At 45.1% G+C, this 22,973-nt stretch overlaps 1 protein-coding gene across 1 annotated transcript in view; it reads right to left on the bottom strand.

Annotated features, from left to right (window-relative positions):
- Positions 1 to 4,114: 4,114 nt before the first annotated feature.
- Positions 4,115 to 22,973, bottom strand: part of RAP1GAP2 (RAP1 GTPase activating protein 2) — a 120,681-nt gene continuing 101,822 nt past the window's right edge. The window contains exons 16-23 of the mRNA XM_075013339.1: positions 16,794 to 16,931; positions 14,773 to 14,891; positions 13,489 to 13,602; positions 12,748 to 12,865; positions 10,501 to 10,627; positions 7,257 to 7,333; positions 5,805 to 5,843; positions 4,115 to 4,600 (exon numbers count right to left, since the gene is read on the bottom strand). Of these exons, the coding sequence (XP_074869440.1) occupies positions 5,835 to 5,843; positions 7,257 to 7,333; positions 10,501 to 10,627; positions 12,748 to 12,865; positions 13,489 to 13,602; positions 14,773 to 14,891; positions 16,794 to 16,931 (702 nt within the window). The 3' untranslated portion in view covers positions 4,115 to 4,600; positions 5,805 to 5,834. The remainder of the gene's footprint in view (positions 4,601 to 5,804; positions 5,844 to 7,256; positions 7,334 to 10,500; positions 10,628 to 12,747; positions 12,866 to 13,488; positions 13,603 to 14,772; positions 14,892 to 16,793; positions 16,932 to 22,973) is intronic.

Raw genomic sequence — 22,973 nt, 5'->3', positions numbered from 1 at the left:
ACAGCTTGTGTTAAAAGCACAGCTGTATAGCAAATGAACTAATCAAGAAAAATAGTCTGTTCTCAGAGGCTATGTCTATACGGCAGAGCTATTTTGGGATACCTATGAAATGCTCCTGTTATTTTGAAATATTGTTGCAGAGGGAGTAAGGGATGCCTCACAATGGTGCAGTATTTCACCATTTGGCGCTATAGAGACAGCAACAAATGCTGAAATAGCATATTTTGAAATTAACTCAAAACAGAATATGCAACTTGCATAGTGCAAATTGGGTATTTTATTTCGCATTTAGAGAGCAGTGTAGCTGTAGCCAGACAGAATAATCCCTAGTATTTGATGTTTGCCCTTTACCCCCCTCTGCTGCTATAGTCACAAGCTCTCATATGGCAATTAGTTTTCTTTTAAATTGGCAAAATATGTGTTGGCACCGATGTCATCTGTTTCACTGTATGTATCTCTTTTATTAAACCTGTGTGCAGGATGCTACTGACTGAAAATGAACATCTGGTCCCACATTTGCCTCAGCCAAAATTTCCAACGGCTTACAAAGTCCCGGCAACCTTGCATCCAAATTACTATGGCACTTTGCCAATATGGGGGTTAGCTCCAGTATAGTTTGATTAAAGTCAAAGAAGCAACACTGGAGCATGCCAGCTGAGGAGCTGGCCCCCTGTAGTCCTATTAAAACGGCACATAGAAGTTACTGCCCAAGTTCCGGCACTGGGATCAGGAATAAAATCCAGGTCCTACATGATACGCCTGTGGGAAACACTCCCTCTTCTATGAGCTGCTTCAAAACATGGCTCCTCAGTTTGGTACGCCCTGGGGTATTTTAAACATCCCTCTGCCCCGGTAGGGTTGAGTGGAGGTGGGCACAACTTTCATAGTTGGGAGGTTTTATTAGGGTGCCCAATTCTGCACGTACACCCACAAATTAGGCACCATACACCTAGTTGGGACAGTTCAGTGCCTCTTTGGTGCCAAAGGTGAGGGCATTCCCATTTACATTTGAAGTTTAAAGTAAGTGTTTTCTTTCCAGGTGAAGACTCTCACTTTAGACCGGGTGCCATGCGAAGAAAGATGAAAAAGACTGGGACTTTTCAGCCTAGAAAAAAGGAGACTAAGAGGGATATGATCGAGGCATAGAAAATGATGACTGGTGTAGAGAAAGTGAATAAGGAAAAGAACTAGGGGGTCACCAAATGAAATGAATAGGCACCAGGTTTAAAACTAACAAGAGGAAGGTTTTCTTCACACAGCACAGAGTAGGCCTGTGGAACTCCTTGTCACAGGAGGCTGAGAAGACCAGGACTTTAACAGGGCTCCGAAAGGAACTAGATAATTTCATGGAGGTCTGGTCCATCGATGGCTATTAGCTGGAATGGGTAGGAATGATGGCCCAGCCACTGTTTGTTGGACGTTGGAAATGAATGTCAGGAGAGGGATCACTTTTATGATTCCCTGCTCTCTTCACTCCCTCTGGGGCATCAGGCGTTGGCTTCTGTCATTTATTGAGGCCATTTTAGTGAATCTGCTGGATTAATTTAAGGGAAAAAGTGATTTCCACAATGTCCACGGTGCAAAACGGCAAACCTCTTTTAGGCATATAAACAGAATGGGTCTCATCCCCACACCGTACTGGACAGACTCCCTTTGACTTCAGTGAGCTTTGGATGGGACCCTCTATAAAAACGAAGCTGGCTACATCAAATGGCAGTAGAGGCAATTTAAGTCCCTGGTATCAAAACAAAACTGATTACTTGCACCTACCCCCAGAAATGAGTTAAAATGGCCAAGTATTGGCTGTCATGCAGGGGATGGAAGGAGGACCACAAAGTGCAACACACCCACTAGTTCATCCCTACAAAATATGGAAGAATGCTAATGCTTATTTATGGGAAAAGAAATTCCTAACATTGTGCCATCTGTCCCAGAAATTACCCTCTCTGGCTCCCCATTTTCTGGAGGAAAAAGTTAATTATTGAAAAAAAATATATTAACAGGCTTCCCCATGAAGCTAAAATGTGGTGTGTCAGCATAGCTTCACTGATGTCACTGCAGTGTCACCTGGTGACGACCTGGCCCATAAAAAGCAGTGGGTGCTTTCGAGAGCTCTTTATTTATCTATTTATTTGAGTCAGTCATCACTCTCCAGTAATAGCTTAAGTGGCTCCTTTTGGAGCTGCTGTGAGCATGGGAGGCAGGGGGAAAGGGGATTAATTTAGATAAAGCACTGCCCTGCTTGCTGCAGTTCAGCTGCTGATAAAATAAAAGTGCCGCTTCTTTGACAGGGCCACATCGTACTACTGGAGAAGTTTAAACAAACAGCCAGGCGCTGAATCTCCATTGCCTGGCAGTACGCCGTGTTCAGTCAGTCACATGGCGCAAAGTAGCCAATCAGAATAATGCCATTTCACGCTTGCATTGTGCTAAAGAAAAAGGTGCAGTGCGATAGACATACATTTAAACTCCTGGTGGTTGGCCAAACTGCTACATTTGTCCTGTCGGAACATGGGAGGTACCTAGGTGTTCCTTAACAATGCCCTAATGGTGAGACTGATGATTTAACCTGGGGTGGAGGGGAGGGTATGGACCCTCTTTCCATTAAGCAAAAAAAGGGAAGGAAAAAAGAGTGGGGGAGGGGTTGCCTGACTCTTCTCCCAACCCTGTAAAGCTGCAGCAGATTTATACAGTTTCAAAACACTTTTCCCATTTTTTGTCCCTTTTCTGCTGGTAAACTTACTCCACTAAGTGGGTGACACGCAGAATCTCTGGTGATGTCTCACAAGAGCTTGTGTTGCACCAGGTTATTCTGCAGCTGCTTTTGTACAGGTTGAACCTCTCTAGTCAGGCACCCCCAGGACCTGACCAGTACCGAAACAGAGAATTTGCTGGACCATGGGAGGTCGATATTATCTAGCAGTATCCCCAACACTTCCAATGCTGACTGGGCTCTTAGAAGACAGTTAGGGGTAAATTACAGCTGAATAAAAGGACAGAACACTAAGAGCCAGGAATGGTGGGGAAACAAATTTTATGGGACCATGGGAAACGTGGCCATCCCCATGATAAGTGCCAGTCTAGAGAGGTTGAACCTGTACCATCCTAGCCCCCATAAAAATGTGAACCCCCTAGCTGCTGCTCAAGCAAAGGAGAACCTTGTCTGAGCCCTGTTTGCAGAAACTGCCTTGAGCCCCAAGCTGAGGTCGAACTAGGGGGATATAGACTCATTACTGAAGTGTTGGGTTTTGTGGTTATGAGAGGGTGGAGTTTGCTCATTCATAGAATCATAGACTCCTAGGGCTGGAAGAAACCTCAGGAGGTCATCCAGTCCAGCCCCCTGCCCAATTCACACACTCTTCACTGGGTATCTTTCCCCTTCCTCACAGCACTCTTTTCCCTTTGCATAGCTGCTCCCCAGCATGTGTATAATCCATTACACAGCAAAGGGGAGCCACTTCCTCTGAGTAGGTGCAATACGTAGTCCTGCCAAGTGAATTTAGACAAACAAACAAACTGAAGTCATCTTCTGAACGGCTTATAATTTGCTTGCCAGAGAGAGATTCCATCCAAGCGGACCTTCTCTGGACCATATGTCCACTTCAAAAGTGAGGGTCAAATTTTCTAATGCAAAACTGTGGCACCTCCATTATTATTTCTAGTGTCTGAGTGCCTGGAGGTCCCATCGTGCTAGGCTTTGAAAAAACCTATCATATGAGACAGTTTCTGCCCCAACAAGGTGGGAAGGAACAGAGTCACACAGAAGTTACTGCCCCAGTTCTGTCACTGGGATCGGGAATAAAACCCCAGAGTCATGTTCACTAGATGACAACCCATGGAGAGCTGCTGATTTACAGCAGCACAAAATATGGCCCTTGATTTGCTCCAAAATCACCTAATGGAGGTGGAAGAAATCTCTCCCATCCAAGTGAGAATCGTATTATATATGAAATACCTTGTGCGTGTCTCCTGACAAGCATCTTGCAGCCTTAGAGACAAGCTCACAAACAAACAGAAAACCGTGACCAGATTTTTTTCATTAAATAACTAAAAATAAAGCACAGAGATATCCTGAAACAACAGAGAATGTCTGTCCTGCTTATTTCTGGAAAAGGAAACTTCTATGCTAGTGCAAATGGATAGACACAGAGTTGCAATATGAAAAAGCCTATGGGGAAACAGGATTTGTTACTGAACAGTCTTGTTCCAGTCAAAGCTATACAAGATGAACAGCACTCATCTTTAAGACAAAGAGCTACCGTACATACAAAGTGCACACAAGGTTATAACATTTCAGAGTACCGAGCGAAAGGGTGAAGTTGTTTCAAGTATGTGGCAGAAATGCATCTCCCGATGCAGCGAGAGAATGGAGTTTTCTCAGACGACACGGGCATCGAGCAGCATGTTACCTTTATGAACAGATAGGTTCTTGTTCGCGTATGAAACGGACTGCTAAAAGGCAAGTGTCTTCTCGACTTATTTAAAGGTACAGTTGAGGGTGAGGCGCTCACAACACAGCATGGCAGTTGCTATTCATGTCACTTGTGGTGGTTCCCATTTGACATCAGAAGAGAAGTTTCCCTTGGTTAGAACAGAAAAACTGCAAACCAAGGAGAAGAGAGAAGAAGAACATCAGTAATTGAGCATAGGGAAAATTCTCACAAGAGGGTCAGTGGCAGTATGAGGAAGACATGCCCCTTTCAGAGTTCTGCCAAGTGCTGTGAGGTTACTTCTACACTACTCCACTTAGGGTAAAATCTTCCCAGGTTCAAAATTGACAATCAGCATCAACCCCTGTACTCCTCGCAAGATGTGAGGCATAAAGGAAGTCGAGAGGAGAAACTCTCCCATTGACCTTCTTCAAGGAGGACAGACAGGTAAGTCAATTGCAGATATGTCGATTCTAGCCACACAATTGCCATAGCTAGAATCATGTATCTGCAATTGACTTACTTTACCTAGCGTAGACATAGCCTATGTAAAAACTTTCACCTGCACATGAAATATGGTCTGAGCCACAGCTGCCTGGAATCAGGGTATTCACTGCTCCTAAATATGAAAGGCTAGATTTCTCACAGGTGCTGAGCCTCTCCATTCCCCCTGTAGGGGCAGAAAAGTTCAAATTTACAGCACTGCTAACTGTTAAATATTAACAACTGATGAGTCAGGCTTAAAAATTGCCAGATTTAAGTATACATGTATACATCAGCGTATTTCAACCTGGACTTGTAGAAGGCCAGCAAGAAACTGGAATACTATCCAGGCACAAACATCTGGACTTCTCTGATGGAGACTTTTTCTGCTATGGACACCTCTTTATTCAGAACTGAACTGAAACACCCCGCCCTGCTCCCAAGTTATCACAAGTTGAAAAATTGCTAAGATTTGCAAAACAGTTCCACGTTTTAAATGCTCGTGAAACATGGCTTATGAGCTGAATGTTCCCATGCATGTACCCTGCCCAAATGTGTTTTTATGCAAGGAGGATTGTGAAAGGCGGATGTTTGAGCAACTTATTCAGCCTGGCTTTTATTTTTCTCTAGTTACGAAAGTGAACAAAATGTAACCTTATTCTCACTGTAAAATGGCTAACTACTCCTTTAAAAAAACACCCAGCTGTTAAAAATGTTGCCCTGATTACTGTGAGATCTAGTAGCTCACCACACAGTGACCCCCAAAAAGGAACTGATGGAAGCCCCACTGGGGCTTTTAAAACTACGCTGGACAAAACCCAAGTAAATACACTGTTCTCGCATTGTTAGGGAAATGGACCAATCAGCTTATAGCAGTTACCGAACACTTACCTTTTACAAGTTCATGATGTCTATTGCCTGCTAGTGACTCTATATAAAAGAAAACAAGCACAACACGTTTTTTTCATACAAATCAAAGGACAGCTGAACATAAAATGGTTTTTACCCTGCACCTCCTTTACTCCTTAACTTGCCGTACAATAGTCCCTGGTCTGGCCTCCAGAACAAGCTGGGAGATAGGTCAGGAATTAGATTCACATTGTTAGTATCAGACTGGGTGGCAAAAATAACACACAACATGCTGACGAGAGTTTTACAATGACAACTTCATGGTCACAATTTTGAAGCATCTGGACGAGCTCTAACAGATACCCTGCTGATGTTGGCCAGGGACCAGAGCCTCTGCATCTCCCAATCCCATTTTCTGCCCTCCCCTACCCTCCCTATAAAAGAAGCATTGCATCCATTTTGTGTAACAGAGCCATCTGATGCCTGAAGCAACTAAACTGGGGTGAGCAATGAGCCAGAGGCGGTTCACCAAGGTTAGCCCCTGGCAGGCCACCACACCTGCAGGTATGGCCCTTCACAGCTTCTGTTGACCATGGATCACAATTCCGAGCCAACGGGAACTGCGGGAAGTGTTCTTCCATTCCACATCTCTTCCCACAGCTCCCATTGGCTGGGAACAGCAATCTGTTGTCAACGGGAGCTGTGAGCGGCCATGCCTACAGTTGTGCAGGAAAATAAAGCTGTGGTGGTCCACCAGGAGCTAACACTGGTGAACAGCATCTAGCAGCTTATTAACCACCCCTGAAATAAAGTCTGTTTGGGTGACAGCTTTGGTGACTGTCTTTGACATTTCCTGTGCTGGAGTCTCAATTCAAATTCTCATGTCTGAGACTGACTCTGGGAACCTATTGTAAGAGACTGTCAACATGTGCGAGTAGCACATGGTGGGGATGGAATCTGCGTATGTATACGAGCGACTATATCATTTGTTATGGGGCTTTTTCACAGAACCACGCTCAGTCCTCGGCCTCAGACCGGACCTCCTCTCCTCTCTTCAGGTTCTGAGTTGCCCCTCTGTAGATTTGGTGATGGAGGTCACATGCTCTTTCCTATCCTTGTGCTCATTTTTTTGTGGGCTGATGTGAGATATGTTACCAGAGTTGGTTACATTCTCTGGTCTGTTAGACCCAGATTCTCCTGGGAGAACTTTCCACAACCAACCACACTTGCTGTCCCCTCTGCACCTGGTCTGAACCAGAATGTTAAGGTATTCCAGGGTGTAAAACTGCTGTAAACTGAATCTCCATAGGCATAACATTGTTTACAGAAGTTAAAGTGGGACCCACACTTGCCTGCTGCTGAGGATCAGGAATCCCATAATTGGTACCTTTTAGCTACCCAAGCATGGCTTGGACGCAGAGGACAATTGGAGCTGTAATGCGTTAAGTATGCAATACCATGCTTAGCACACTGGTTAAAATAACACGTACGTACCGTGCTGGAACTGGAATGGCTAAGCTTATCAAAGCGAAACTTTAGATTTGACCTTGGAGAGTTTCTGCTCTTTATATCTGTCAGGAAAAAAAAAATCAATACAACAATATTTGCTTAAGCTGTATGCTTCCCTTCACTAGCGCAGTCCAACAAGCTGGTCCGTTTAATGGATTCCCATTGATTTTTATCAATCATTTCATTTTTTCCAAAAAGGTTGGCAAAATCACCACATGAAGAATTCATCTTTGCTGGGGCAAACTGATGCTTAATTATATCCCATAATATTTCTGAGAGACACGTCAACAAAACAACTATAATAAATGGGTAATCTGTGAAATGCCTGACATGGGTTTCAATTTGCTAGGAGGACAGATATGAAATACAAACGTTAAACACAGAGAATGACTGTTTGAATTCTGACAAATAATTGGGAAGAATGAGGAGAAGGAAGAGGACTTGTGGTGGGTGTGTGGGCAGAACTAAATAAAAAGAAATAAAGTTTCCCTCAGAAATCCCCCGTCATCCTTCTTTTACAGATGCTCCCAGTTACTAATTGGTGAAAGGTTACATTGAGATGGTTGTTGTGCAGACAGCTAATACTTCTAACACTCCTAACTTCATATTTAGATCATAATTTCCTCCTACACTCTTGATGGGGCATGAAATTTAAAACAGGGGTAGGTCTAGAGGTAAGGAGAATATGATGCTAAAATTCCAAATGTCTCGCCTGCACACACAAAACCTTCTGAAACAGAATGGTGGTACAAGCTGAACTACTCTCATGTGGCACCCTCAGGACCCGACTGGTGCCAAACAAGAGAATTTGCTGGCCTACAGGAAGTCAATATTGTCTAGCAGCATCACCAACACTTCCACTGCTGACTGGGCTCTTAGAAGACATTCAGGGGTATATTACAGCTAAATAACAGCACAGAACACTGACAGCCAGGACTGGTAGCTGGGAAACAAACTTTACGGACTGTAGGAAACTTGGCCACACCCATGATAAGTGGCCATCAGCTAACTAAAATCATGCCGGACGACCTAGTGCCAGACTAGAGAGGTTCAACTTGTATGATCATTGACATCACCATCAGACTTCTATGGATCAGAATGATTCATTCTACCTTAATTTAAAGGACTAATCCAAAGCCCACTGGAGTCAATGGGACTTGATTATATGTCTAAATTCTTTACCAAACATATAACAAGCAGTCCTGTCGCACCCTCAAGACTAACAAATGTATTAGTCCATGAGCTTTCATGGGCAAGACCCACTCTTAGCCATGAAAGCTCTTGACCTAATAAATTTGTTAGTCTTTAAGATGCTACAGGACTGCTTGCTATTTGTGAAGCTACAGACTAAAGCAGCTACTCCTCTGAGACTATGACAAGAAAGCACATGATAAAGTGTATCTGCTGAACTGCCCAAAAAGACAACCATGAAAAGATGCCCATTGACTCAATAGATTTTGGTTCCAGCTTCATAGGTCCCATTCTTCAATCTATAGTCATTCTAAAAGGCCCTTATTCCAGCCAGCTGTGTCCACTGACTGACTTCAGGGAACTGTTTTCTAATGTGAATAATGGTTGCCATATCAAGCCTGAAGCAAGAATCCAATTCAGAAATCCTCCCATGGCAAGTAGTACTTAGCCATGTGAATTGTCACATTGGTTTCAGTGGGACTTTGGCAGCAGCTTAACAATAGGGCTCTTAGTAACAACGACTGGTGATAAGGTAGTCACCAGAGATTAATGACTGGCTGGCACAGAAGGTCAGTAAACCTAGATAGTCACTTCCCAAAGTTCAGTCATTATTGCTCTTGTAAGACAAACGTGTGTTTCCTCTCAAGTGAGTCTGTGCTCACAAAAGCTCATGCTGAAAACTTTTCTGTTAGTCTATAAGGTGCCACAGGACCCTTCGTTGCTGTTACAGATCCAGACTAACACAGCTACCCCTCCGATACTCTCCTCTCAAAGTAACTTTGCTCAATGTTTTCTGGTAGGTTCCATGCCCTGCCAGAAGCACTATGAAGCAGCTTCCACAGCTATGACAAGGGCATATTTTTCTTCACAGAAGAAATACAATTTTCCAGGGCTGCTGGGGCCCTGGAGAGCAAAAGACAAGATGTGCTGGGGAGCCCACTTCTGGCCTGTATATGGCAGATGTTAAGGTGTTATCCCTTTTGCTCCTCCACTGCCAGACCCTAGGTGCAGCTTCCCAGAGATTTTAAAGGGTAGCAGCCAGAACCCCAAAGGGAACTTTGGGCCCTTGAAATTGCTGCTACAGTCCCCAGGTTCCTTGTCACTATGGCGATGGGCAGCCATGAAAGCCTGGCGAGGGGAGTCTGGTCCCCTCGTCCTGCCCCTTCTGCCCAAGGCCACACCACTTTCAGGAGCCCAGAGCTATGTGATGGGGTTCATGGGTCCCCAAGCACTGCACCCTGTCCGTGGGCAGGAGTGACTCTCACTCAGTAGGTAGAATGGGAAGTTTATTAGTCAACAGACGCACAGCTCAGTACAGAGGTGTCAGTACAACAGGCAGAGCCAGTCATTCCAATGCATCTTGGGGAGATGAGCCCAAGGGGTGCCCCCTTTCTAGGGTCTAGCTTCCCGCTCAGCACAGGCTGGCTGCCTTCCCTCTCTTTCCCCCAGCTTCTAAGTGCCACCTGGGATTCAAACCGCAGCTCGGCTCCTCCCTGTTCTTTGTTCAGGACAGAGGTGTCACCTGCCAGCTTAGGTTACAGCCCCAGGGGGTCATCCTGACTAGCTGTAAGCTGCTCTGACTCTCTCACACACACACCCGACTCCATCACAAGCTGCCCGGACCTTGCCCAGAAACCCTGCCATCCCAAGCCACATACTGGTAAGTCCCTGTCCTTATTTTCCCCCCTTTCCAATGGCTACCTATTGGCCATCTCCGGGGAGACCAAAGAAACCTCCAAACAAGCCCTACCCAGACAAGAGTCTCCATGGCACCCATCCCTCTCTCAGGAGAGGATCAAAGGATAAACAGCACATGACGGGTGTGCAGTCATGGTGATTAATGCACTGCTGGTGCTCAGGCACACCAGTGGAAGGGCCACATAAGAACCCCTTTAGAAGAAGGCTGAAGTGGTGGCCACTCCTTGGGTTTCATTCCATGGGAGGTGCTCAGGGAGTCGGCCTCCCTAGACAAGTGTGTGCCTTTGCCCAACAGCAACAGACCCCAGCCCGGTTCAGCGACACTGCACATCCTACACACCTGTGGGACTCCTGCTCATGATCACGGGTGTAGCAGCAGCTGCCATGCTCGGGTTCTCGCTGCTGGGAGAAGAGCCGTAGACAAACACGTCCTGTTTGAAAGGCGATGCTGTGGACGGCTGGCTGCCCTGTAGGCAGAGACAGAGCATAGATGAGCTAGGGAGAGCGTTCACCCCGGGGGGTTCTGTGTATATTGTGCTGCCTCTGTGCTCAGCAGAGGCCCTGCTCCAAGTGCCATGGTGAAAACGGCACGATTCATGGGAGAGGCGGTGCTGATAGAGCAAACTCTGAGCTGCCTGCTAGTGCTGAGTCTTGCACAGCTCTGTGCCCACGGCCTGCAGTAAGGACTTCTGCACCCAGAAGACTGAATTGCCCTCAAGCTTATACATAGCCAGGGTGACGTCAATGGATATCAGAAGGGGGTGGGGCGAGGATAAACCAGTGGTGGGCAATCTGAAGTGGGTGGGCTGCCTGTGGCCAGCTGGGATTCCACTTGTGGCCCCACAGCCATCCCCCTCCCCGTGTGCTCCCTGCCTCACATACCTCTCACACACCAGGGCACCAGAGCCCACAGTTCCTATTCCTTCCCTGCCCTCCCAGCACTTTCAGAGGAGCTGCGAAACACCTGGTTTGCTTTCCATCCCTGCTCCTCCCACTTCCTTCCAGAGCTGGAATGCCACGAATCAGCTGTCTGCAACATTCCAGCTCTGGGAGGGAGGGAGATGGAGCACAAATCAGGTGATTCACACACTCTGAAAGTGTTGGGAGGGAAGGGGAGGAGCAGGTAAGTGCCAGGGTCTGGTGCCTTGGTGCACGAGGGGGAGTGTAGAGGAGAGGGATACATGGGGGGGGCGATGGGGCATTTGGTGGAACCCACTGAGCTGTGGGCTGCTTCAGCCCACTGAGGTGGAGGTGGGCCACTTATGTAGCCCATCCATTATTCCTGGTTGCCCACTGCTGGAATAAACCAATGCAAGTGAGATCAGATTCAGGCTCGATCCTGCAGCCTGAGTTCCCTTTAGTAATCCCATTATCCTCAGTGTCAGGAAGAGTTGCAGGATTTGACCCTTTGCTTTTGATTGCATTGTACTGAATGGTGTAAGCACCTTTGAAACAGCTCAGCCACATGACCGAACACACACTAACCCCCAGCAGCCACTGCCTCCTCATGGAAGCAGGGCTCCAAGGATACTCAACATGCAGCGAGGGCCCGAGTCAGGTGACTTCATTGTGTTCTTGGCTTTGCCACAGGCTCACCGTGTGACCAGAAAAGTCACTTCACAGCTCCGTGCCTCAGTTTCCCATCAATAACAGGAAGGTAATGATACTTCTAGGCACTTTGCTACTGTCTGATGAGTGCAATTCAAATATGGAGGAGGACAGAGCAAGAGCTGTAGCTCAGTTCTACTTCCCCTGTAAATGTCACTGCAACATGCAACCAGCTGAAGTGTACGCTGACATGGTTCACTAGTCCAGCACCCAACCTAGCTAGATTCAGTCTAGATCCGTTGTGTTTACACTAGCTGCAATCAGACCCAACGGCTGCAGTGTAGACAGACCCTTCACCCCGGTTCAGCATTTTACTGCACTAGGGACCAGTGCACTCAATTCTGGAGTTGGTGCAAGAACTACTGTAGCATTTTAGTTAACTGAGATGATGGAAACTCATTTTAAAAAGTGCTGGCTAAAAATAGGGGACATGAGGGGGTTTAGATAAATATACAACTATGTGTAGCAATTATGAGCTTAATTCTGACTTTACACCAGCGTAAATCGGGTGTAACTCAGTTGGAGTCAATGGTACTGGGTTTGTTTAGTTTAGAAAAGAGACATGACAGCAGCTTTCAAGTACCTAAAAGGGTGTTACAAGGAGGATGGAGAAAAATTGTTCTCCTTGGCCTCTGAAGACAGGATAAGAAGCAATGGGCTTAAACTGCAGCAAGGGAGGTTGAGGTTGGACATTAGGAAAAACTTCGTAACTGTCAGGGTGGTCAAACACTGGAATAAGTCGCCTCGGGAGGTTGTAGAAGCTCCATCTCTAGAGATATGTAAGAACAGGTTGGACAAATATCTAACAGGGACGATCTAGCCAGTGCTTGGTCCTGCTGTGAGGGCAGGGGACTGGACTTGATGATCTCTTGAAGTCCTTTCCAGTTCTATTGGTCCATGATTCTATGACTTAGAAAAGTGTTAACAGGATCAGAAGCAGGCCCCGCTCAGCATAATGGGGTTGTACTTTAGTGCTTACCACGCTATCATATTCTTCCAAGGTTTCACTCTCCCCTGCTGTGCTGCTGAAGCTGCTGGTACTTGATGAAGAGCGTGAGATGTTTGATCTTCCATTCTCTTTCAATCTAATAAATGGCCTACCAAGCAAACAAGGAGAACACAGATGATTGCAGCACAGACAGCTTCATTGGGAGATGTTAAATCTTGGTACAATTCCTTTACTTCAGTGTTATTACGTCAAGGATGAGTCTGGCCTGGTGTTCTTAAATCAATACGTAATCATTGAAAAGGAAAAACACATTAAGTAAGGGGACAGGTGCAAAAGACTACTAGAAAAAAACAGCCCATGTTAATTCCTGAAAGCTAAACAGAACACTAAACATTTCCACTGATTTCCCTTCTGCCTTCCAAGGATTCCTACAAGCATCACCTTCTAGATAGACACTGCTTTTACTGCTATGCCGTAGCATTTTGGATAATATCTGCAAAATACGGTTTATTTTAATAAGAAGGTTCATAGAGAATTGTAGATATTTTCACCCAAGCAAGGGAGATACCTTCTTGGTGTATTTTTCCCCCTTAACAAGTCTTATTTAAAGAAAGAAGAAGAAGGGTAGGTTTCTGCCAAGTGAGGCTTATAATAACTTCACTTTCCTACCCTGTTTGGTCGTCTGCTGGTTCCTTACAGAATTGCATTGATATGAACTTGAGCATAAACGACAACTAGGTGGCAATAAGTCAGGTTTTTTTTTTAATTTACCTTTCTTTATTGGGGCATATTTCAGGAGAGCTAGGATTGGACGAGGTTTCGGATTTCATGTCTTGAGAAGAATGTCCCCCATCCGGTGTCTTCTGTGATCCTGATACGCTGTCACTGGTGGAGGCAAAAAACAGATTGGATGATTTATATGAAAGAGAAGAAATAGTTGGCCAAATTCTGCTCCTCATTAGGCCAATGAAAATCCATCTGACCAACACCTGCCGACTCCGGACCAAAGTGTGGTGTGAAACTGAATAATAAGGGATCCAGGATGCTGGCAACTGACCTGTACACAAGAGACTGTTTCCTCTCTTGCTTAGAAATGGCCACGAGTGTGCAAACTCGCTAATATCAAACAATAGTTTCTCCGGAGTTGGTCAGACTGATGCATGGTTGAGGTGGGTAGAGGAGTATTCCCCTTCCAAGGAGGTGTCTGCTGGTAGGGGCTCTAGTTTCCAAAGCCCCAAAAACTTTGGGGAAGCTCAAATCCTAAACTCTGGGTGTGGGCCTTTTTTCTGCAATGGGCTGAGTCAGCATCTTAGATCCAAGAGCTCTTGAACTTTGCATAAGGTATAAGTCAAGGGTGGGGACCCTACAGCGGGATCACACTTCAGCTCCCTGCTGCGAAATATCGGTGAGCTCCAAAACCTGCAGGCTGGATCCAGGAAACTAGGGCTAGATCCCACCTGCAGGCTATGCCTGGCAAGGGCAGGGAGTGGTTCCCTGCACTGCTGCCCACCCCTCTGCCCTGCCCCCTCTAACCTCGTACCACCTGGGGGACAATGCAGAGAAGCACTGCCTGGAGGATTTCCCCTGCTGCTCCCGAACTGTGGCCCATGGGAGCAGCGTGGGGGGGGAGTCATGTGTGCCCCTGGGGAGCTGAACCAGTTAACTCCTTCCTGCCTAGATCTCCACCACCACCTCTCCTGCACCCTCCTTCTGGCCCAGGCCTCCAGCTTGCTCCTGCACCCTCCCTCCCACTCAGACCCCACATTCCCATCCTCATCGTGCTTCCCGTGCAGCCTCTCATTTTTGGCCCCACTTCAACGCCTGACGTTGTATTAGCCAACGACAGCTGCAGGAACCTCATCCATGAGTCTGCCTCTCAGACAGACATAGGTCAACTGGATGTGGTCAGCCAATGGGGGAGAAACTATTGTTTTAAAATGTCCATACTAAGGGCAAAGGCATGCTGGGGTCACATGATAACATGCATGTTCTCTTTTCCTAGTCAAGACAAAGCCTGAGACAAAACACCTACTCCTGGTGCACATTAGTATTTACCATCTCATCCTGCTTTCTGATTGGCTTTCTGATCCTGTGTGCAGGCGGGGGAACAACCCTGAACGTCGCTTAATGGGACTTCTGGACTGGTTCTTGGCTGTTGCTGCTGCTACAGGAGGCTGAAAAACAGAGTTCCAATTTAAAATAAAGCAAAAATATCCCTCTCCAGGATCTTACTCCTGTCACAGCCAAGATGGAAATTATACCAGACACTTATTTCCAGCCATGTAGTTTTTCCTCATTGTGAAGAGCTGCAACATAGTTAATGCCACTCCTGGAACAAAGAAGAAGGAAACCCGGGACATCGATCTGAAAATTGTAATTTCCCCAAAGGCAATGGAACAACATTTGGTCCAAAACAAGCAAAGCATCTCAATCCACCACTCAGAGCTAGTCCTTGTCCTTATTACCAACAGGGGTCTAGAAAACAGCCGGGTAATATCTGACACCAGCTTTGCAAACAAAGTTCCCATTCATTCATAAACCTTTTCAGAGAATATTTCTACCTGAAAAGTCTTAGGTAGATGTATAGTTTGAACAACCAAAGATTGAAGAGGTCAGACTGACCCAGTTATAAGGGATTTGAAGCATATAGAAGGGAGGGGAATTGTTGAGAGTGATTCAAGTGGGCAAAACAAAGACAAATCAGATGAGAGCAAAGGAAAATTAAATCTGATACTGTAGGATGAAAATTCCTAATGCATGTTACAGTGTACAGAATTTGTTCCAACAATATGGAGGAAAAAAATCCTATTGAGGATGGGTCAAACTGGAGAAGATATTTAGGCATCTCAACACATAGACCAGATCTGTCTACAGTAGCAGTCGATTGTAGCTATGCAATTCCAGCAATGGCAATTGCGTAGCTGGAGTCAACTTACCTATGATTGACTCACCTGGCCATTTTCACCAAGAGAGGTCGACAGGAGAAAGTCTCCTGTCCACCTCCCTTACTCCTCACAAGATTGAGGAGTACAGGGGTCATCTGTCAACCCTAGATAGTTCAATTTCATGTGTCCCCAATAGGGGCATGAAATCGAACCCTGGAAGATCAACACTGATCAGGTCCATTAACTCGATAGCGTAGATATTACCATAGACAGATGCCAAAGGGGGTGGGGGCGTTACCAAGGCATCTACGCGATTTAGGCACTTAATTCCCACTAATTATCATTACACTACCAGTGGGAGTTAGGCACCTAAGACATAAATCTGTACCAATAGCTATAAAATTTTGGACCAGTCATGCCAAGAGACTGCTGGACACTATCACTCGAGATACTTAAACCTGGACTGAATATACGAGGAAATATACAGTAAACTTTCATATCCGGCAGCCCCATGACTGGGAGTTTGCTGGATATTCAAATATTCTGGATAACAGAGAGGCATACCCAGCAATGCATAACACTAAAGAAAAACAGGATTAGATATTAAGAAATAAATAAAAATGTACACAGAGTACTTTATTTACCAACAACAGCAGTACTGTACACTGTAAACTTATACTGTACTTGCTGTATTTATTCGTGTTTACTTTCATTGTACTGTACTTATGAAAAACAGAACTAAAATTTTCTTATGGTTAAAAGGTTGGGTATTTGAGAGTTCTGGATGATAGAATGCCGGCTATGAAAGACTTTACTGTACATCCCTTACAAGCCCTGAATTTGGACTTCCAGTGTATCAGGCACGACATGATCAAATATTAAATAACAGTCCCTACTTAGGACCTTATTAGACAAGATGGACGAGTGGGAGGGGAAACAGTGGCAGAGAGTGATGAAGTGACTTGTCTAAGGATGCACAGTAGGTTAATGGTAGAGCTGGGTAACCCCTCCACGTCTCCTGACTCCCAATCCAGTGCTTTATCTGCACTAGAGCCTATGTGCACGCATTGCCAAGAACAGTACTGTAAGGGAACGGAAGGACAGACTACACAGCCCAAGATGTCTTTTCTCACCGCTTGCTCCCCTCTTCTACCACCAGCAACTGTCCCACAGCAGACAAGCTGGACTCACCGAGAAGGTCGTCTTGGTTATTTCACCACTGTTGTGGCTGATTCCTCCACTCAAGCTCCCTGGGATCCCACCACTGTGATGCTTCTTCTGGCTCCCCACCATGGTTTCCATGGAGTGGCTGCGGACGCGAATGGCTCGCTGTAGACAAGGGAACAGGAACAGGGAACAACTCCTCGTTATGAGGCCAGAATGGTATTTCCTTCCACTAACTACCCCTCTGCAGCACCACAGGATGTCATTATATTTTTAAACATCAGCATCAGGAGCAACCGAAACCCAGAGCTGAATCTGTAACACAAATATCCACCCCAGTAACCTGACTCTTATCCTTGGAAGAAGCAGGAATCGGCCAGTGTCTCTCAAATGGTGATGGCTGAGTCCATAACATGAACTGTTCACAAAGGATTAAATTCACATGGTTTCTGTGCCAGCTAAGGCCTCAAAACAGAACTTAGGCCTCATGCTAGCATTCATGAACCGCCCAAAATGGCATTAATGGTTTCTGTGTCCACAACAAACCCAAGCAATCCTTCAGGAGATGGAGTATCACTGTCACTTGCATCCACTAGCCAAGTTCTACTCAACGACAAAAAAAAGGACAAAGCAAATATATTAAATATCTTTCTTGCATACGCCAGCGTAAAGCCAGTAAACCCTGAGTGCTGGCTGGTGGGATTGAACCTGCAACCTTAGGGGCTAGAGCCATGAGCTGCTACTCTGTTAGCTAAAAGCCAGCTGCCTCTCAGCTAAGGCTGCAGCACAGATTTCACTCTGCCGTGCCAGTGGTCTCAGTGCCTCTGGGTTATGCCAGTGTTTCCCAAACCATGGATCACAACAGCAACTGGGAGAGCTGCAACTTATCGAGAATTGTATTATACTGTAAATCAAGCAAAGCCTGTCTCCTTCAGTCCCCACAGTACGCTTCCCCCTTCACCTGCTCTGTCTCCCTCTAGAAACACATGCACCAAATTCAGTGAGGTCAGCGATACACTTTTTACTTTATAATCAATGTCAGAGGGTGGCAGATGCTTCAAATAAGGGGTTGACGACCTGAAAAGATTGGAAACACTTAATCTATGTTGCATAGCAGGAAACTACCTAGGAAGAGGTAGAGGCCATCCACCTGGCAAGGCGTACAGCAAACATATGTTTTCCTCTTACTGTTTTAATGAGTTTTATACGCACCATTTATGGAGTGAGGACACATCCTTCTCTAGCATGTGACTCTGTGAGTGCTGGGAGAGCCAGAAGTAAAACCGGAGAGCCATACTTCCCTGTCTCCTACCAGGGAAGGAACCCACAATACCTATTTCCCAACCCCCGCCCCCCCCACCACTTTAACCATTAGCCCACACTCACTTCAGACAAAGCACTGACATCTGGGATTTGGGACTGAGGTATTGGGAATTCCCATAAGTGCCTATCTGCAGCCTAAACACCATTACAGCTTGAACCTCTCTAACCTGGAACTTGCTTGTCTTGTAACATCCAACATCCGGCAGGATTTTGTTTAGCTAAATGACCTCTTATCATGGGTATGGCCAAGTTTTCCTGTGACCCCATAAAATTTGTTCACAGCCACCAGTTCTGGCTCTCAGTGTTCTGTGCTGTTATTTAGCTCTAATTTACCCCTAAATGTCTTCTAAGAGCCCAGCAAGCAGTGGAAGTGTTGGTAATGCTGCTAGACAATATTGACCTCCTTGGTCCGGCAAATTCTTTAATCCAGCACTGGTCAGGTCCTGAGGGTGCTGGATTAGAGAAGTTCAGCCAGTAGAAATAAACAGCCGTGGGGCTTCAGTGAAAAAGAAACAATAGGTTATGTGTCACTCTCTCCCAATTACAATGATCTACAACTAGCATAACCCAGGGTGCTGTGCATCCAGTCTCTGCTAGAATACTAAACTGGTGAATGTTACTTCTGTTTTTTAAGCCAGTAGGTGTCAGGTCAGACCAAATAAATGACTATTATGGTACATTCCCAAGACACTTTAACCCACAGCTTCTTCCTGCAGAAAAAACAGATCAAGACAAAGCATAAATCCACAAAGTTTTGTTTATTATGAATGATGCATATACATGAACAATACTTGAAAACAAAATTAATTCTTATAACTGACAGTTGTCTTTATGATCCATATCAAATAACTTTCTCTGTGTACCATCCATTCACATAAAGTCCTGGCTCAGCTCATTACTGTACTGGTTCATTCAGCATTCCCCATCGACAAAACGTTAGCGTTTCTTCCAGGTTTTTCATTAGGGATCATAAACATTAAGGCCTCACCTTACATGCATGCAAACATGCACTCTCTCTCTCAGCTTTGCACCCTGTGTGAAGTTCCCATGGGACTACTCACTTGAAGCAAAGTTAAGCATGTGATTAATACTTTGCAGGATTGAGGCAGGAAAAAACATGGTATGGCCCATTCTTCTCTGAATTGGTGATGGAGTACCATGCTTAATTCTAGGTGTATCGGGTTAAAAATTAGTCCACTGTGTCTCAGCAAATATTACTGCTTTTATAAAGCTTTAATTTTTTGGACACTAAGTGTCTCCTTTCATTAAATAATTGTGTGACTCTGCCTCCCCATGCCGTCTGCATCTGACTCCCCTGTAATTTTGTGCAGCTGTGAAAATTTAAATTGATAAAACAGCTTCAAATCAATACTTTCATACAACTTGGAATATTTAAACAAAAAAGCTTTAGAATCAATACTATCTGTTAATTATACAAAGCAAAAATCGAATTCTGCCAAGACTACTTGTGTGTCTTAAGGTGTAAGCTTTCCAGACATAATTTTCTACTGACATAACATGGATCTATACTGAGGGTTCATCAATATAGTTACTGGCATCGTTATAACTATGCGCACACTGGGGCTGGCATTAGTAATGAATATTCTTAACCCATGATTTCTAGAAATAAACATATTACGCTTTAAAATCTTGAATGCTGCCTGGTGTATTTTTCACACTGGTCATTTTAACAAGCCAGATCCCCAGTGTCTGATCTGGGACTTGTACCACTTGGTTTGTATTGACATGAAAGGTGCCCCACAGTGAGCTGGGCCTTCAAGTGCCACTAGCAGCTCTGCTCTGTGCTGCTCATCCCACCACAGGACCAACTAGGCAAGGACAGGAAAGCCAAGCCAGTGTGAAGCTAGAGCTGGACAGGACAGCAGCCTGCTGATGGTTTCTTGAGAGACAAAGTGAGCAGCACCTGGAGAAGACCTGAACTGGGTTTGCAGCTGAGAGGGAACCAGGAAAGGTGCCTATGGCAGGGCCAGGGAAAAGCAGGCTCAAAGGTGGCCTGACAGGCAAGTAAGGATAAGGAATATCTCCTGGGGGTGGTGATGTGAACTCCTGGAAGGAGGGGGTACTTCTTCTCTACATGGACTCAAAGCCTGGTGGCTTGGGAAGAAGGACATGCCAAAGCTCCTCATAGACATTTAAGTGCTAACTCCAATTGGAATCACCTGAATGCACCTAAGTCCTGTGGGTTTCAATAGGTGTTAGCTACCTACATGGTTTTTTTTTTGGGGGGGGGATTTGAGTCCATGATCCTTTACACCTTAGCTTGGCCAGTGGGCCACAATGAGTTGAAAATTGTGCCAGCAAAAGATTTGTTTGAAATTCTTGTCACCCTGGGGAGAGAAAGGTGTGAAAGGATTCATTTGCTTTCACTGGGAAGGAGAGAACATTGGCTGCATGGTGAGGGGCTAAAAGCAACCAGTCTCCCGTCACAAAAGCCAGCAAACTCATGCAGCTCTGACACCTGATGAGCAGTAGGAAAGCAAGTGTGGCACAGGAGAAAAACAGAACAAACATGTCTAATTTCTTTCCTCCTTCCCGTCTCCCCACGTTCACCCACAGCCGCTCGATTTACCATTTCTCCTCTCATTTTATATTTACACTGGAAACACACTGGGAAGGAAATAAGCTATCAGGCAGATCAGCAGTGCTGTCCAAAGGTAACAAGGCAAACGCAAAATTACTGTGGCAGCTGAGTTCATCACATGCAGTGGGTGACCCTGAAATGCCAAAAGAGCAATAAAGTCCACTTTCTTATAGGCAAAAATACCATGCAACACGAATATCTCAAAAATCTCTTGACATAAATGTGTCTAAAAAATGAGCCATTTTAGTGATGTTCTGAATAACTTTTAGTGGGTCTGTTGCAATGTTCCTTCTCACCTTCCCCATACATGTGTAGATTTTTTCCTTTTCGGATGTGGAATACATTTTATGCATGCACCAAGGCATGTGCAAATGTGCACCACCAGTAGAAACAAAACACCCAGCTCTGGGTACTCTGGCTAATCAGTTGGGCAGCATGTGAATCTCCCCTGAATGGCTGCACAAGTGCATGGCTTACAGGGAACACTGGTCTACAATAAACAATTGCTGATTTTGTTTTTGGAGAGTGAATCTAACAGACATGATCTGTGGGGGGCAGAAAATAAGATTAGAGGATTGCTGTGTGTTTTTAACTTACAACACTCTACATCGGGGTGTGCTAAGTGGGGGGCAGGTCCCCTCAGGGGGGTGAAATTTCATAAGTGGGGTGCAGCATGATCAGCTGCTGGGTCTCAGGCTCATCCTTCCCATTAAAAATGTTGAAATCTGTTACTGTTTTTATGTACGTGTGTTCACATTGCTAGACTGATTAATGCAGTTTTTCCATTCTACAGACTTATTTTCTTACCCGTGCCAGAAGTGGTTTTTTCATATGAATATAATTGAAATTTCCATTGGTTTGGTTTACACTATGTAGGTTGCTGGGGATGACTATGCTAATTTCAGGGACGAAAAGTGGGGCCTGATGTAAAAAGTTTGCTCACTCCTGCTCTACATGGGTGTGTCCACCCAGTGAAGTTATTCTGGAATAACAGGTGCGATTCCGAAATAACCTTGCGTGTATACAGCAAAACTGCTGTTTTGAAATAATTTTGAAACAGCGGACGGCTTATTTCAAATTCTGTAACCTCCTTTTACAAGGAATAGCCTCCATTCTGAAACAGGTTTTTCGGAGTAGGGGTTGTATAGAGAGAGAATAGGGGTTATTTTGAAATAAGTGCTCTTGCTTCCAGGGGCTCTAATCCAAAACAGGCTCTATTGTGTGTGGATGCTCGATTTCAAAATAGCCAAGCGCTAGTTCAATACTCTTCCGGAATAGCTTATTCTGAAATGACGCTGCTGTGTAGACATAACCCATGAGTAACAAGGTTTAGCACTTGTACAGTTCTTCACATCTTCGAAACACAGTATCATTATCATCTGATGAAACCTCACCTACACTTGGGAGACAGGCAAGGAAATATTATTACAGATGGGGAAAATAAGACGTAGTCTGATTCCAATTTCAGGAGTAATTTCCATGAAGTCAGTGGAGTTATGCCCATGTAAAAATGGTGTGAAATCAGAATCCATGACCCAGAGTGATTGTGGCCAAAAGTTTCAAAACTGTCCATTAATTTTGTGTGTCTTAATTTCTGAGTGACAGGCACGTGAGGTAATACATTGGACCCATTTGTGCTGGGAAGAGTTTCATGCTTACACAGAGCTCTTTGCGGGGGTCACAGCTAAATACAAGGCAGAGTGAAGTTAATACCTATTTCAAGGGACCATTCAAGGAGAAATGGTCCATTAACACCTCTCTAGTCACAGGGAGAAGAGCAGAGGGAAACAAGGACAAGGAAAGAGGGGGAGATTAGGCTATGCCTACACTAGACATAGAAGTCGACCATTGATATGCAATTTTATCTACACCAATTGCATAGCTAAAATCGATTTATCCATGGTCACCTTTCACATCTGTCCACATGGCAGAAGGTCGATGGGAACATTTCTCCCTTTAACCTTTCTTATTCCTCACCTCTCGCAAGGAGTAGAGGGGGTCTATGTTGACCCTTGGGAGCATCATTTTGCGCAAGCACAAAATGAAACCCCGGAAGATCAACCCTGAGCCCAACAACCTTCTGCTGTAGTGTGGCTCTAGCCTTAGTTAGATTAGTTAGTTAGATTGCTGTAATAGTTAGATTGCTGCAATAAGCCATAAATCCAACACCTCTCTTCAGTCTGTGATATTTAGCATCTAGCAAAGGTTATGAATTTAAGCTTCCAGGCTCATCTTCTGAAAGTTATGCAGATTTCCTTTGCAGAGGAGGACAGAGATCAGAT

This window comes from Carettochelys insculpta, chromosome 19 (genome assembly GCF_033958435.1).
Source record: "Carettochelys insculpta isolate YL-2023 chromosome 19, ASM3395843v1, whole genome shotgun sequence".
Classification (NCBI taxonomy): domain Eukaryota; kingdom Metazoa; phylum Chordata; order Testudines; family Carettochelyidae; genus Carettochelys; species Carettochelys insculpta.
The sequence above is the reverse complement of the archived record's forward strand: the minus strand, read 5'-3'. Positions and strand labels throughout refer to the sequence as shown.